The 13,119-nt window shown below is 45.1% G+C and overlaps 1 protein-coding gene across 1 annotated transcript in view; it reads left to right on the forward strand.

The window, feature by feature from the left end:
- Positions 1–13,119, forward strand: part of SLC6A5 (solute carrier family 6 member 5) — a 426,034-nt gene that overhangs the window by 174,934 nt on the left and 237,981 nt on the right. Inside the window, exon 7 of the mRNA XM_069623483.1 lies at positions 2,525–2,657. Coding sequence (XP_069479584.1) covers positions 2,525–2,657 — 133 coding nt within the window. The remainder of the gene's footprint in view (positions 1–2,524; positions 2,658–13,119) is intronic.

Here is a 13,119-nt window from a genome sequence, read left to right on the forward strand (position 1 = left end):
GCGCCAAGATGACATGCTAAGGGCAGCATAGTGTGGTACAGAAAAATCAATAACCTAACATTATACTGAAGACATATAGCAGAATTTGTGGGTAAATGTTTTTGCGACATTAACCTAATGTACTGGATTACTGCAGTAAACATAAGGAAATAGGATATTGTCAATATTTACTGTCTTATGTTATTTGGAAACCATTTGCTCCTTGATTCTATGCTGAACATTATTGTATGATGACCTGATCACCACACATAAAGAACACATACTATAGAGAATATTTCTGACTGTAGAACACATACTACTGCAGTTGCCATCTGCTCGTCCACATTGGTTGTCTGGAAGAGTCTGCTTCACTAGCCAGTTGCTCTACTTGCCATAGCCTACGCTTGGTTCCCAGTAGTTTACTGTGAAGATGCTACTCAGACACATTACACTGTCTCTCAGTTTTTAGTTTGTCGCACATTGACAAAGAATTGTCTCTTTAGACACCTAGGCTTCAGTCAGACAATATTAGTCAAAGTCAAAATCTCACTTCTTCAGCTGCGGGGAGCTACAGTAACTACTAAGTGGAATCTAGGGGTGAATACGTGGTCTTCTCACAACTCTGTGTTCATACTTTAATCCAAAACTCTCATTCGGTGGCCTCCAGAAGACGCTGTTTCCTGTTTTAATGAGGGGGGAGAAGGGTCAATAAGAGCGATGTATTGTGAAACCACCCCCCTCAAGTCGCTTCACCCACTCATGTTTATCTTGTTGGGAGTTTGGAGCGAAGACAGGACAAGGTGGAGAGGTTATAAAATCAATGGCTTGGCTCATGTTTCCCAACACATACTCCTTATCCATTGTGCTTTGATATTAAAGGTTGCAAAACAATAGACTTTAAAGGGGCTCTTGCTTGATTTTAAAGAAACACACTCCAATTACTTAAATTGCTTTTATTGTACTGCAGCCGAAGAAAGCCAACATTCTTGGAAGATGGAATCCTTTATAATATTCCCCAACACTGGCAGTACTAGGAGATGGGTGAAAGACTCCCTGACATGAGGGCTCCTTTTAAACCCTAATGAGCCTCAGGCCATCCTTAAAGTAGCAGAAAGTCCTTCCCTCTCTCTGGCATCAAACCCTGCTCCCTCCACTGTTCTATCACCACTTTGTAGTGGCGAGGATACAGACAAAAGCTTAGCGTCTAGGGTGTAGAGAATATATGGGCCGGCTTGCAGTCAATGTATCATCACAGTTAGTAATGCAGATCAGCGTATTTTAGGGATGAACGCATTCATGACCTCTATCTCACCCTCCAGGCCCAACCTCTTGTTACTCAGCCACAGGGAGAAATGTTGGGTATAGAGAAGAGAAAATTGCAAAGGTGTATGCGCGCGATCAGCAGGGAGGTGGTGGATAATGGAACACAAATTCAATGAGTGACACACGCATATCTCTATTTGGAATAACTTACAAATAGAAGACAACTAAATCATACATCCTGCTATAGAAACAAGAGCGCCTTTTAAATCTGTGTGGTAGCAGTGATGCTGGTAATATCTAAAACTGTGTAGGTGTATGCACTGGTCTTTGAAACGAGGCTGGGGTGTGTTCAGTATCACTTGTAAGATGGAAGGACCAGAGTTGGTTCTGAGCTGGCAGATGAAGGAAGATACGTTAGCCACCATTTGCCTCCTTTCACGTCGCTGCCAGCTAAAAGACTCGTATTGCAGTGGGAAGAGGCGGGATAGAAGAAATTATACATTCTGCAAACTGTGTCTCTTGAATGTGAAACCAGGGACAAGTAGCATGTCCATCTTACTGTGATTTCCTTTTTTAATGTTTACTGGGCAATGGGACATAGAGATCTTCATCTGATTCTGAGCAAATACCTGCATATCCTTTAATTGATTTGCTTGAAATTCTAGTTTTAACCAATGTATTCTGCAGATCAGATCTGGTCAATTTGTGCACAATGCATGGCTGTTCTACTGAACACAATGATCTTTGTAATTTGTATGCGATATTTTAGCTTGGAATGGCATTGGTTAGACCTGAATCACTATTTAAGAAAGGGAAATAAGCCATTGGGCAATATGAGCATGCAAGAATGCTCTTCTACACACCAGCTCATTTTGCAAATCGAATAATTTAAAGGGCCCACTAGGTGAAATAAGATGTATTAGCACCTCCTTTTCCAGGCCCATTCACACAAACGGCCACATGGCACACTATTCCGTTTGTGGATTGCTTAGGGTTTGGGATTATTAGTGATGTGAGATAAGGTGAAGGACGCCGAATTCCAGGTATAGATTTTGTTCATTGGATGGAGTCTTTGTAATCGTACTGACTAGCTAAAGAGCATTAAACATATTGTCCAAGTGTTGGCTGTATTTATTTTGCTTGTATGCCCTTGTTTTCCCATGGCACCCGTTACAGCACTCATGGCAATGCATGCCCCATGGAAAGAACATGCAAGAATGGTATGAACTGTTTCTTGATGGATGCAGCCTGCAGTCACTGTCACTGACTTTTTGACTCTCAGGTACTTTATGTTGAAGATTTCCGCAGGGATTGAATATCCTGGCGAGATCAGGTGGCCTTTAGTCATGTCGCTTCTCTTGGCTTGGGTGATAGTCTATGCATCCCTGGCTAAAGGCATCAAGACCTCCGGAAAAGTAAGTGCTTTCCTTGTTCATACGGGACTGATAATGCATGGATCCTAGCGCTACACTACAATGATACTCCTTGAGTAATATTTGTGCATGCATATAATACATTGTCTGAACTTCAAAGTCTTTTGCAAGCAAGTCTGCATGGTTATTCTGATACAGATTTCGACATTACTACTTATGTGTGTTCAACAGCTCTAGAGGATGGGTAGACCTTGCTTGAAATCTAAGCTTCCCCTTTTTGGATGTTATGGTTATCGGAGCTCTCCCTCCAGCATTGCTAGACACTCATGCTGTGCTATTGAGAAAAGATAGGGGATGATGGCCCATTGGTCAATGACCAAGCTATGAGTTCTTCATGGATGTCCTATGAGCGTATGTTGCTAGAGGTCACAATTGCATCTTCTTTGGTTTCCCTAGCAACCCCTTGGCTCCTAACACTAAAGTCTTTCAGAGGTGATACTTCATGAGTCTGTAGAATCCACGGAAGCAGTGCTAGATTACTTTTATGGATCATCCCCATCCACTAGCATCCAACACCTAGCTGGCACGCAGACATTTGCGGGCACAGTATGTTATGGTAGTGGCGTCAATTAGAGATCGCCAGTGACTGTAACCATAACCCTATACTTCTCTGAGTAGCTTCTATTAATGCCCTTTATTTGCCTATCAAGGAGTTGGATGTTAGCTGGACTATAGTAAACAGTGGATTGGGAACTATAATTAACAACCAATGCAATGCATGCTCCTGCTTCAACGTAGACATTTCATCTGGTTGGTCGTACCTCCTGACACTGAAAGCTGAAAAGCTGTAAAGCTGTGCAAACCCACTGAAACACACAACCCGCTCATCCAAGTACATGAAGGGAAGCAACAGTGATCAGCTTTCGCCACGTCTCGTGCCCTGCTTCACATCTGTGTCTCATTCCGAAGAGGCTCGGATGAATGACTTTCACTAAGTTGGACAGGCATGAAATAATGCTGTTAGAGCCCACGTTGGAGGGCTGTAATGGATTATCTGCCGCCCTCGTTAAATGCCCTCAACTTCACTTCAGTTTACTAACTAGGGGACGGTCCAATGACTCCCATTGCAGCCCGCCGAGGATTTCTTTAATGCCACCTTGTAGAATGGTTGTATATACTTCTTGTGAATTCTTCACTGGCAAAGGTGTCTGATGTCCCTGCTTGTGATGTAACTGGCGACAAATGCCATGTGATGTTACTCTGTGTTGACATGTGAAGGGATTTGTAGGGGGTCGGATGTCACTCCTGCTTCCCCAATAATGTTGATGCAATTACGTCAACAGAGCTCTCATTCCAATATTGTAAACATTGTGACTTTTACTGGTCTGGGGGTGTAAAACAGTCAAATGCAGCATTTCATTGTATTGGATGAGTTTTCAAAAGTGTGGTGACTGGAAGACGAAAGCTTGCAGGGTTGACTATTGAGAATGTATGGTGCAAGCTCTCAAGGGCAATATTGCTCCAGCGTTTGAAGGTGCCATTGTGCATGAGTGTGGCATCTAACGAGGCTGAGTTAAGGAATTAATAGAAACATAAGGCAGTAGTAGTCTTTCTAGGACAGCAGATTGGTAGTTGGGCAGTTGATGTTAAGACCATTTGAGAGGATCAGGTCCAGTAAGTGAACTTTGGAGCGGGTAGGGCTTCAGAGATGTGTGCTGAAGTTAGAACTTTCTATAATTTATGGAAGAGGCCTTGTCTTCACCACAAACATTGACATATCTGATGAGTGTTGTACTATTTGGATCCTAGAGTGATAGGCCATCAACTGCATTACAAGATCACCCAGTACCATGAAGGTTTGAAAGTGGTGGTGCAAGTTATGGTTGCTTACCTTACCATAACTGGCAGATTTCTGGGGGGTTTTGGTTTTACTTGTAACCATAGCGTCCCTTTAACAAAGTTTTTCCCCTGAATTTCATAGGTTTTTGTTAGTACAACATTACCATAATGTCCTTTTAACATATATTACAGGGCCTGCAGTAGCAACCCTGTAGTTATGGTTAAGTTGCTCAAATCATAGGAAGAACACTTTTTGCACTCTGCAAATGATTTCAAATATGATTGTGGTGAAGTCATCTTTCAGGATTTTTATGTTGATAAATGCAAAAGATGGGAAGCAATGACTGGAATCTGGTTCAGGGGAGGGTTACTCTGATGCTTCCCTTGCCCATGCTGTTCTTTTGGAGGAGTCATAGCCATCCAGGGTGCAATGCTTGTAGTTGAATAAGTCGGTTTTTGACGATTAAACCTTGTGCCTTTTTAATGCGGTCAGCAGGCATCAAAGTCTTGTTGGCTGCAGATATTGCATTGACTAGGAAAAGGTTCCAGAACTTCTGTCCTTGTCTGTGCTGCAAACAAGTCATTGTTTCTGGTTATTCAACATGAACATTCATGAGATAAATTTGCACACAATATTTTCAAATGGGAAACCATTTCCATTTTTATTGATTATATTCTGGTTTGTTGGCTTGAGGGCAAAAACTGTGAATGAATGGACGTGGCCGACATGGAGTAGGGGTGGACAGGAAATGCTGGGAAGATTCCAAGAGCGGGATCTTAGTTAAAGGGCCAACCACAAGAGGTTAGCTTTTAAATACATTTTCAAGTGGAAGTTTCCAGAGAGTTCTGGGTTGGGGTGCTCCTTGTAGGAGTTTTTGTTTAATTAGGAGCATCCCAACGTGATGGATGAGCGTTGGTGTAAGAGGCATGTTACAGAAAGAGCTCTGTAGAGAGGCATGAAGAAATGAAACAGCAGGTTATATTGGCAGATGCATTCCAGGAGAGTAGCCTTAGTTGCTTGTTTTCCCTAAGTAGTGTGTGAATTTAGTTTTTTCTGGGTTTGTATTGTGGTGTCAGCATCCTCTCATGTGAGTCCATCCTGTGTGGCTTTGATAGCAGGGACTAGCTTGTGTGAGCGGACATGCAGACCTGTGTCATCTTGCAGGCCAATCCAGAGGTTTTAATGAGCTGGTCTTGATTTCATTGTAGTCTGCAATAAAGTTTCAGCACTTGGGGGCTCCTTTTCGAACCCCCCTCCTTGATCACATAAGCAAAGCATAAAGCAAGGTATTTGCTATTCACGCTTTACTTTTACAATCCATGGAATTTTCATTCGATTTGAAGGCAGAGCGGGGGCACAGAACGGGATATACATTTCCATGTCCCTCTCCCACTCTGCTTCCGTGATTTTCTGCAGGCATGTACTTTCCTGCTGGCAGAAAAACAAAAGATTCTTATAGAATCCGCCTGACATTTCCACCACGTAAAAGCAGGCAGGTTCCCTAGGAATCCATTGTAAATGCCCCCTGAAAAGTGTATTGCAGGTGCTATTTATACCTGTTGCAAAATTGATTTGAAAGTAAAGAGTAAAGGCAAATCTGACTGTATTCTACTATGTACATTGCCAGTCCATTTTTGGAAATGACAAAAATTGCATAGGCGGTGACCACTGCAAGTTGTTGGATAGGCGGTGATCACTGCAAGTTAGTGCAAATGGACATGGTCACCTCCCGTGAAACTTTGGATTGTTGGACTGTGGAGGTTGAAGTCTCTCTAATATTGGAGAGTGATCATTTATTAAGTAACAAGGATTAGCTAATGTGTCATGCCAAGATAGCCTCTATGAAGGTCCATATTGGAGAACCAGGGGAAACTAAATAAGACACCATGCTGGAGCCCATGGAATCATCTGGAAACAAATGGCCTGTCTATTTGCCATCCTAGTGTGAGTGCCCAGACCTGAGCTGATGCACTTCTTGCAGACCACAGGGATGAAGTGAACCTCATTTTTCTCAATCTAACGGGCTACCCACTTGTTGTACTGCTGGGTGGTGGGGCCCTCAGCCTTAGCCTTTTTAGTCCACTCTGTGAGACCTAGTCCTGTGTTCTGAGTGAGTTAGGCTCTACTCAGCAGACAGGTGTTCCAGGGTCCCGCTCTGGTGGGTCACCACCTGGGTTGTTGATGCCATGTGTTTTGTGTTAACAGCGATACAGAAGCTGATGTCTCATGAAGACTCACTGTTAGGAGGTGCCCGTGCCGCAGTCCGGATTTCTAGCACTAGACTTCCACTGGCATGCAGGTGTTTTTGAGCAAACATCCAACATCCGGAATGATGATGTTGGATCATTATCTGATAAATAAACACTTGTGGTGGCAATACAAGCACTCAATTAGGAGGGGCATACCCAATTACTAATCTATGGCTGTGGGATTTGACCTCCCAGCTCCAACCTTCAATACAAGTAGGTTCCTGAACCTGTAGAGCCCAAGAAGGATGGAGATGTGTTGCACAAGGTGCTAAGAACTCCTGGTGGTAAACAAAGAAACCTCTGTATTCTAGGGAATAATACTCAGTGACAGGCAAGGACGCACCTTTGGTCGCCCTCATCTCTAGAAACCATCCAATAAATCAGTAGGGAACAAACAGTCTGTCCCTTAGACCATTCTGTCCAACACATCCCCTTCCGCTCAAAATGTGACAGTTTTACCATCACTCGTTGGTATCTGGATGAACAGGCATCTGGGACAGAACCCCCCCAAATGCGTTTCCTTTGGTGTGGAGACTGAAGGATGGCAGCCTTCCCTCTGATGGAGAGAAGGAGTAGACTGGTGAGCCTTCTTGGAGATTAGACAACAGACCATCTCTTCGCCCCTCAGATCCTGATGTCTCTCTTCAGCTTCTTCAAATGCCACAGTAAAGAGGAAGAACATCAAGGTCCTTCCCCTGTGAAGGTCTGAGCATCTCCCCCTGGTACTCTCAGGGATTTCCTCCTTGCTCCCAGAGTCTCCTCAGTTGGTCAGTTGGATTAGAGGAAAGTGTGTAACCAAAAGCGTCAAGGCCATCCCAGGGAAGCTTTCTCCAACTTACATGACTGGCAACTGATGTCAAAGACCACCTGACATGGCCGACCAATGGTAACAATCACTTCCTGTGTTCATTTTTTACAGACCCTCCCAGTCCGAGTCTATTCTCATGTTCTATCCAGGAACTGACGAGGCTGAGATCAGGGAATAAATTACTTATCAGTGCCCACCCTGTTGTGGAGATGAATCAGCACCCTGATGGTGGAACTATATGCCATACACATGGCATCCAGGGCTATACAGGGCATCCCCTGCATGTTGTAGGCAGGGGAAGCATAACACAACTTAGGGCACGGGTCTGAAACCTTTGGTTCTCCAATTGTTTTGGATTATAACTACCATCAACCCTAGCCAGCATATCAATTGCGAGGGATCATGGGAGTCAAGGTCCAAAACATCTGAAGAGCTGCAGGTTGCAGACCCCTGCTGTAGTGGATATTAAATTCATAGTTGGGCATTTCCACCTGCACTTTCATGACCTCGCCAGGTCTAGGAGGACGTTCACTGGTGCTCCCAGTGTGCCTCGGGTTGGGGGAGGGCTATCATTGGGGCTCAGCATAGGTAGAGCTGGATCCATAACCATGTGTCTTCTTCCCTTCCCACTCTGACCTGCCCATGACTGGGATACGTATATTGGCTCCCCAGCATTGACAAGGACATTCAAATAAACCTATACAGTCCACCAAAATGGCCCAGGTGGTGCACTCGAATTGGGGTCTACTATGCAGGATTTTGCTCATTTTCTGCATGGAGCAGATGATGGCATGGCTATCCAATTGATCTCTGGGTTTCCCTTGAATTATATGCTCAATGTAAAAATGCAATAGGATGACCACCATGTGCATTTCCGTGCTTGGCGGAGATCATTAACCATAGCTACTATGTGCAAGCAGGGTGGAAATCATTGGGCCTCATTACGAGACCGGCGGTAGCCATGCCGGTAAAACTGGCAGGCTGCCGCCGCACTCGTGGGGATTTACTGGCGCTGGATGTGCCAGAATTACTGGGCTATTACAGTCCCGTTGGTCCAGTAAATCTGGCATTCCGTTACTCCCCATTCCCGTGGAGTCCAATAGGCACCGTTAAATCTGGACCGGCTAACTTGTGATGAGGCCCAATGTATGTGATCCTTTTGGACTTCACCTGTTCTTTTGTGATGCAAAGAAGGAGGCAGAATTCCCAGGCACCTCATCTGCTCTGCCAAATTCAACGTGTGATGTGGGTAGAGATGCTAGCAGAGTTATGATTATGATATGATTTGGCATTTATAACACGGCTGTACACAAGCCCGGGGGAGCAAAAACACACAGAAAGTTTATCTCTGCATGTTTACCAGCTGTGGGTCATTTTCAGGGTCACCAAAATGAGCCAGAAAGTATTTCACGGTGTCAGATTCTATAGGTCACTTAAAACCACAATGAAATGGGACAGAAAGGGATACTAGGGGCCAGAGCACATAATGCCGCCCAGGCAGGCTGCGTCAAGTACTCCTGAGTGAGCTGCAGTGCTCTGAAGGGAGGGAACGTGGAACTAGAACACACACACAACACAAATGAAACCAGATGAGGATGGCTGGTCGAAAGGCACAGTTCAAATAGAATGCTGCATCCAAAAGGAAAATCCAAGAATGCGTTGCCAACAGCCTTGAGTCCAGAGGATGGCAAAATGATAAGCGTAGATACACGATCAGAAATGGGTGAGCAAATAAGAACTGAAAGCAAACATACTACATGCTGTGACGATGATGTGGAGAATCAGCGAGGGAGCAGGGCTATTTATGCAGGAGAGAGCAGGCTCAAAGTTCCAGCACAAGCTTGCCAGTGGCGGTGTCCATTAGGTGATGTGGTGAATGCAGATTGTATGCAATAGTCCATGTGCATGAAGAGAGTGGAACCCACAGCAAGTCTGGAGGAGTTACAGTAGCGGAAATCTGAAGAGGTGTGAACCACCCCAAGGTCCCCAATGTAGAGACCAAAGTAGCAAACCTCTGTAATACTATACCGACGTTGGAGTTGAACACTGCAAGGTGTCAGAGGGGAGAGAGGCTCTCAGAAACACCCTGAAATGTATGGGGAATGTGGGTGCACGTCAATGATTGTACTAACAGCATGATTACTCAGAAGTTTGACTTGAATATGAGCAGGCTACAAGCTACATTCACCACTGAAGAAAACATCCAGAAATCATTCTCTGAGTCATAACTGTGTAAATCAATCAGACAATGCAAGCCACCAGAGGAGGCACACAATCCAATATTTTCTTGACCCCAAATGTAAGACCACCATCAGCCTAATACCATTGAGATCAGTGTAAAGACTGGAGGGGAGTTATCTGTACTCCTGCCATCTATATGGCAGAGTAGAAGCACAGAGTACTCCAGCTAAGATTCTCTGTTGTTGGTAGCAATGGACGAGCAATCAAGTCTTAGCTCTCAGGAGGTGATCCAGGCTGGTTCTTAAGTAAAGTGTAGTCCGCAATCACCCACAAAGGAATGTCTACACACTATGTTAGTGAAAACACAGTTCCTTATATAAATAAGGCTTTGATTATGTACACATACAATAACCAACTTTGTGCTCGGGAAATTCTAAAATGATAACTATATACAGTCTATATGTGGTACCACAATTGCTCATTTGATGCCATTAAAATGCATGAACTGTAGTCAGTTGCAAATGGCATACAAATCAATTAATGAAGTGAACCAACAATACTCTTGAGGAGGAAAACAAACTGGTTAAGCAATTGGCAGAATAGTACTATAGCTATTAATTCACAGTTCTGTGTGAGGATCCCCTCACCTGGGCAACCTGTAAATAAGATAATAAACAAGCCCAGTCCACATATTGCTTTTCAGAGTTTTATCTTCTTCTGAAATTGTTCTAAACCACCTGGTTTAGTAGAGTTTGACATCGGGTCATTGACAGATCCTTCTTGAGTGAACTCCCTTTAAGGCGGGAGCCATGGATCGTCGAGATCCCTTGAAGAAAAGGGTGAACAATGGCGTTGAGGCAGCAGCTTTGGTCCTGGCAGTGCTCATCGATGATCGGTCGTGGACGACCTGCGAGGATGAGGCATGCGGTGCACCTCAACGACGATAGTTTGTTACCGCAAAGAGTCAATGAAGAACTTTGGCCCAGCAAGGGTGTCAGGTCATCAGCATCTTTGTGGTCTTCGGGTCGCGGGAAACCTACCGGCGGATTCTCCTCGGTTTGTCGGCGACCTTGACTTTCTCCGGCAGGACAAAGCGGTCGACGGTGATGAGCAAGGCAGTTCTTGATTCAAAGTGTTCTTATGCAATGGAGCGTTGCGGCTCGGTCATTGGCGGCACAGCGTCAAGCTGTCCCCGCTTCTGGGCAACATGGCTTTGACGGGCCTCCAACAGTTACAGCGATCCTCCAAACCCTGGTCAACGATGATGGACTTTGATGGCCTTGATGTCCGGGTGCTGTGTTTCGAGATTCCTCGGCGGTCCCTGTCTCCGGTCGACAGTCTTTCGAAGTCTGGCTTCCAGGGCACTTCGGCGAAGGTTAGCGGTCTGTGCGATGTTTCATCGTATCTCAGGAAGAGGACTCCTAGCCAGGTCCTCTCTTGGATCAGTCCTTGAAGGCATAGCTGCTTTCAGATTGCGTCGAAGGGAAACAGCAGTTAACCTTCTTCTTCCGGCTTGGCTTGGAAATCAAGCATCAAGTTTCGACTTCAGCTTCTGAACGATTTCCATCAGTGAGACGTCCCCAGATATACTGTTCGCTCTCTCATTCACTGTGCTGGGTCACACTCAGGCAACCAATCATTCAGAAGGGCATTCAGGCAGGCAGCCAATCACACTCACAGAACATTCAGTCCTTCTTCTCCGTCCAGACACTCACAACAAGGAATGTGGATTGTGACAAGCACCCAGCCATTCAGCACTCCACACTGCATTCATACCAGTTTTGGGCAGGGCTGTCTCATTCATTGTGTCACACTAGAAACTAGACACCCATAACATGAAATGTATATTGGTCACACACTCAATTCACCCAGGTCCCACCCCAAGGGCATACCCACAACATACAGTCCTTGGGAAGGCTCCAGCCAGTCTGGCCTGCCCTCCCCCCACAATACCATATATGCAACTTTCACCCAACAGCCAATCACGGGAAGGGACAGAGCCAGGGCTTCCCAGGACATTGGGAAAACAAGGAAACAGGCAATAGAAAGCAAGAGGCCACAGGGGCCATCTTGTTTCCTTTCAGGAATTAACTGATTCCAATGGCAGGGCCTGGGTATCCCAAAATGGAGGATATGCAGAGTACCTGTCAAATTCAGCATGGAGCTGCCACCAGCCCATAACCTGCTCTGTGGGCCACACACAGGTGCCCAAAACATACACTAGGGGTACAGGGTTGTACCCCCACCCATGGGTGCCGTAAGGGTATCCCAAGGGTCTGTTCACCACAACCAAAAAGAGGAAGAGTTGCACTGCCCCCTGTGCAGACAATAACACAGAACACACCCGATAAAAGGACTAAATGACAAGGACATGGCAGCCCTGTCCCTCCAATGCTTTTCCAGCATCACAATCAGTGCATAAGCAGAGTAGCAGAAACATTGAATACCAGATCTGGCAATCAAATTCTCAGCTTCTGTGGCACTGGCGGGTGCAAAGTGGTAGGATGTGTTATTACCTGAAGCATGTTATAGGGCATGACATGACATGTGAGGAGTTTCAGCAGCCAGGCATAGGAGAGTACAGTATGTACAGTCTTAGTCAGATACATTTACTTCTGCCCTGCCAGAGTACAAGGATGAATATAGGCTAAATAGCCTACTCAGCCCTCACACATCTACAGACCAAGAGCCAACACAGCCATAAAGGTGAACCAGGCATAGTTAAGAGATATACCTACTTCGTCTTTTGTGGTTATGTCTGCCGAGGGAAGACTATACACTCAAGAATGTGAAACAGTAGCGAGCCAAATAGCAAAGTACAACAGTCCAAAACACAGGAATGTCCAATCAAAGTTCTATAAAAATATGTGTACTTAAACACACCATATGCAATAATAACTAAATTAAAAAAAAAACACTGCAGAAACCCACCCTTATACGGAGAACGCAGAATAAGCAAGATAGCAAGATGCAGCACTCTGGGTAATGAGACAGGAGAGAAAAGGCAGTAAAACCCAAAATGTTCAATAGGATATGTTCTTGAGTTGCAAAAGGGGATTATTGTGACCTTCACAGTCTCTAGGTCTCATAATGGACCGGGGGCAGTTATCAGTCAATAATATCTTTGCAGTGTTTTGGCGGTTTGACTACAGGCGAGACACGCTTTGCCTGTGCTGTTCCGAGGTTCTATGTGGTTCGAAATGCAACAGTCATGGTAGTCTAGTGGCAAACATACAACAAAGTGGGGTTCAACCGAAGAAGACTGTGGTTGAAAAGTAAAATCAAGTGGTGTGGATCATGGAGGTCACCAGGCTCAGTTTAGTGGTAGAGGTTCAACGGCAGATGGGATGATGATGGGATGTGCAGCTGAGTCGGTTCAATGCAGAGTCTCAAAGGATGCAATTTGGGAAGAACACCAGGGTCAAT

The sequence above is a fragment of the Ambystoma mexicanum genome, chromosome 11 (assembly GCF_040938575.1).
Source record: "Ambystoma mexicanum isolate Mex_15411 chromosome 11, UKY_AmexF1_1, whole genome shotgun sequence".
In the NCBI taxonomy this organism is placed as follows: domain Eukaryota; kingdom Metazoa; phylum Chordata; class Amphibia; order Caudata; family Ambystomatidae; genus Ambystoma; species Ambystoma mexicanum.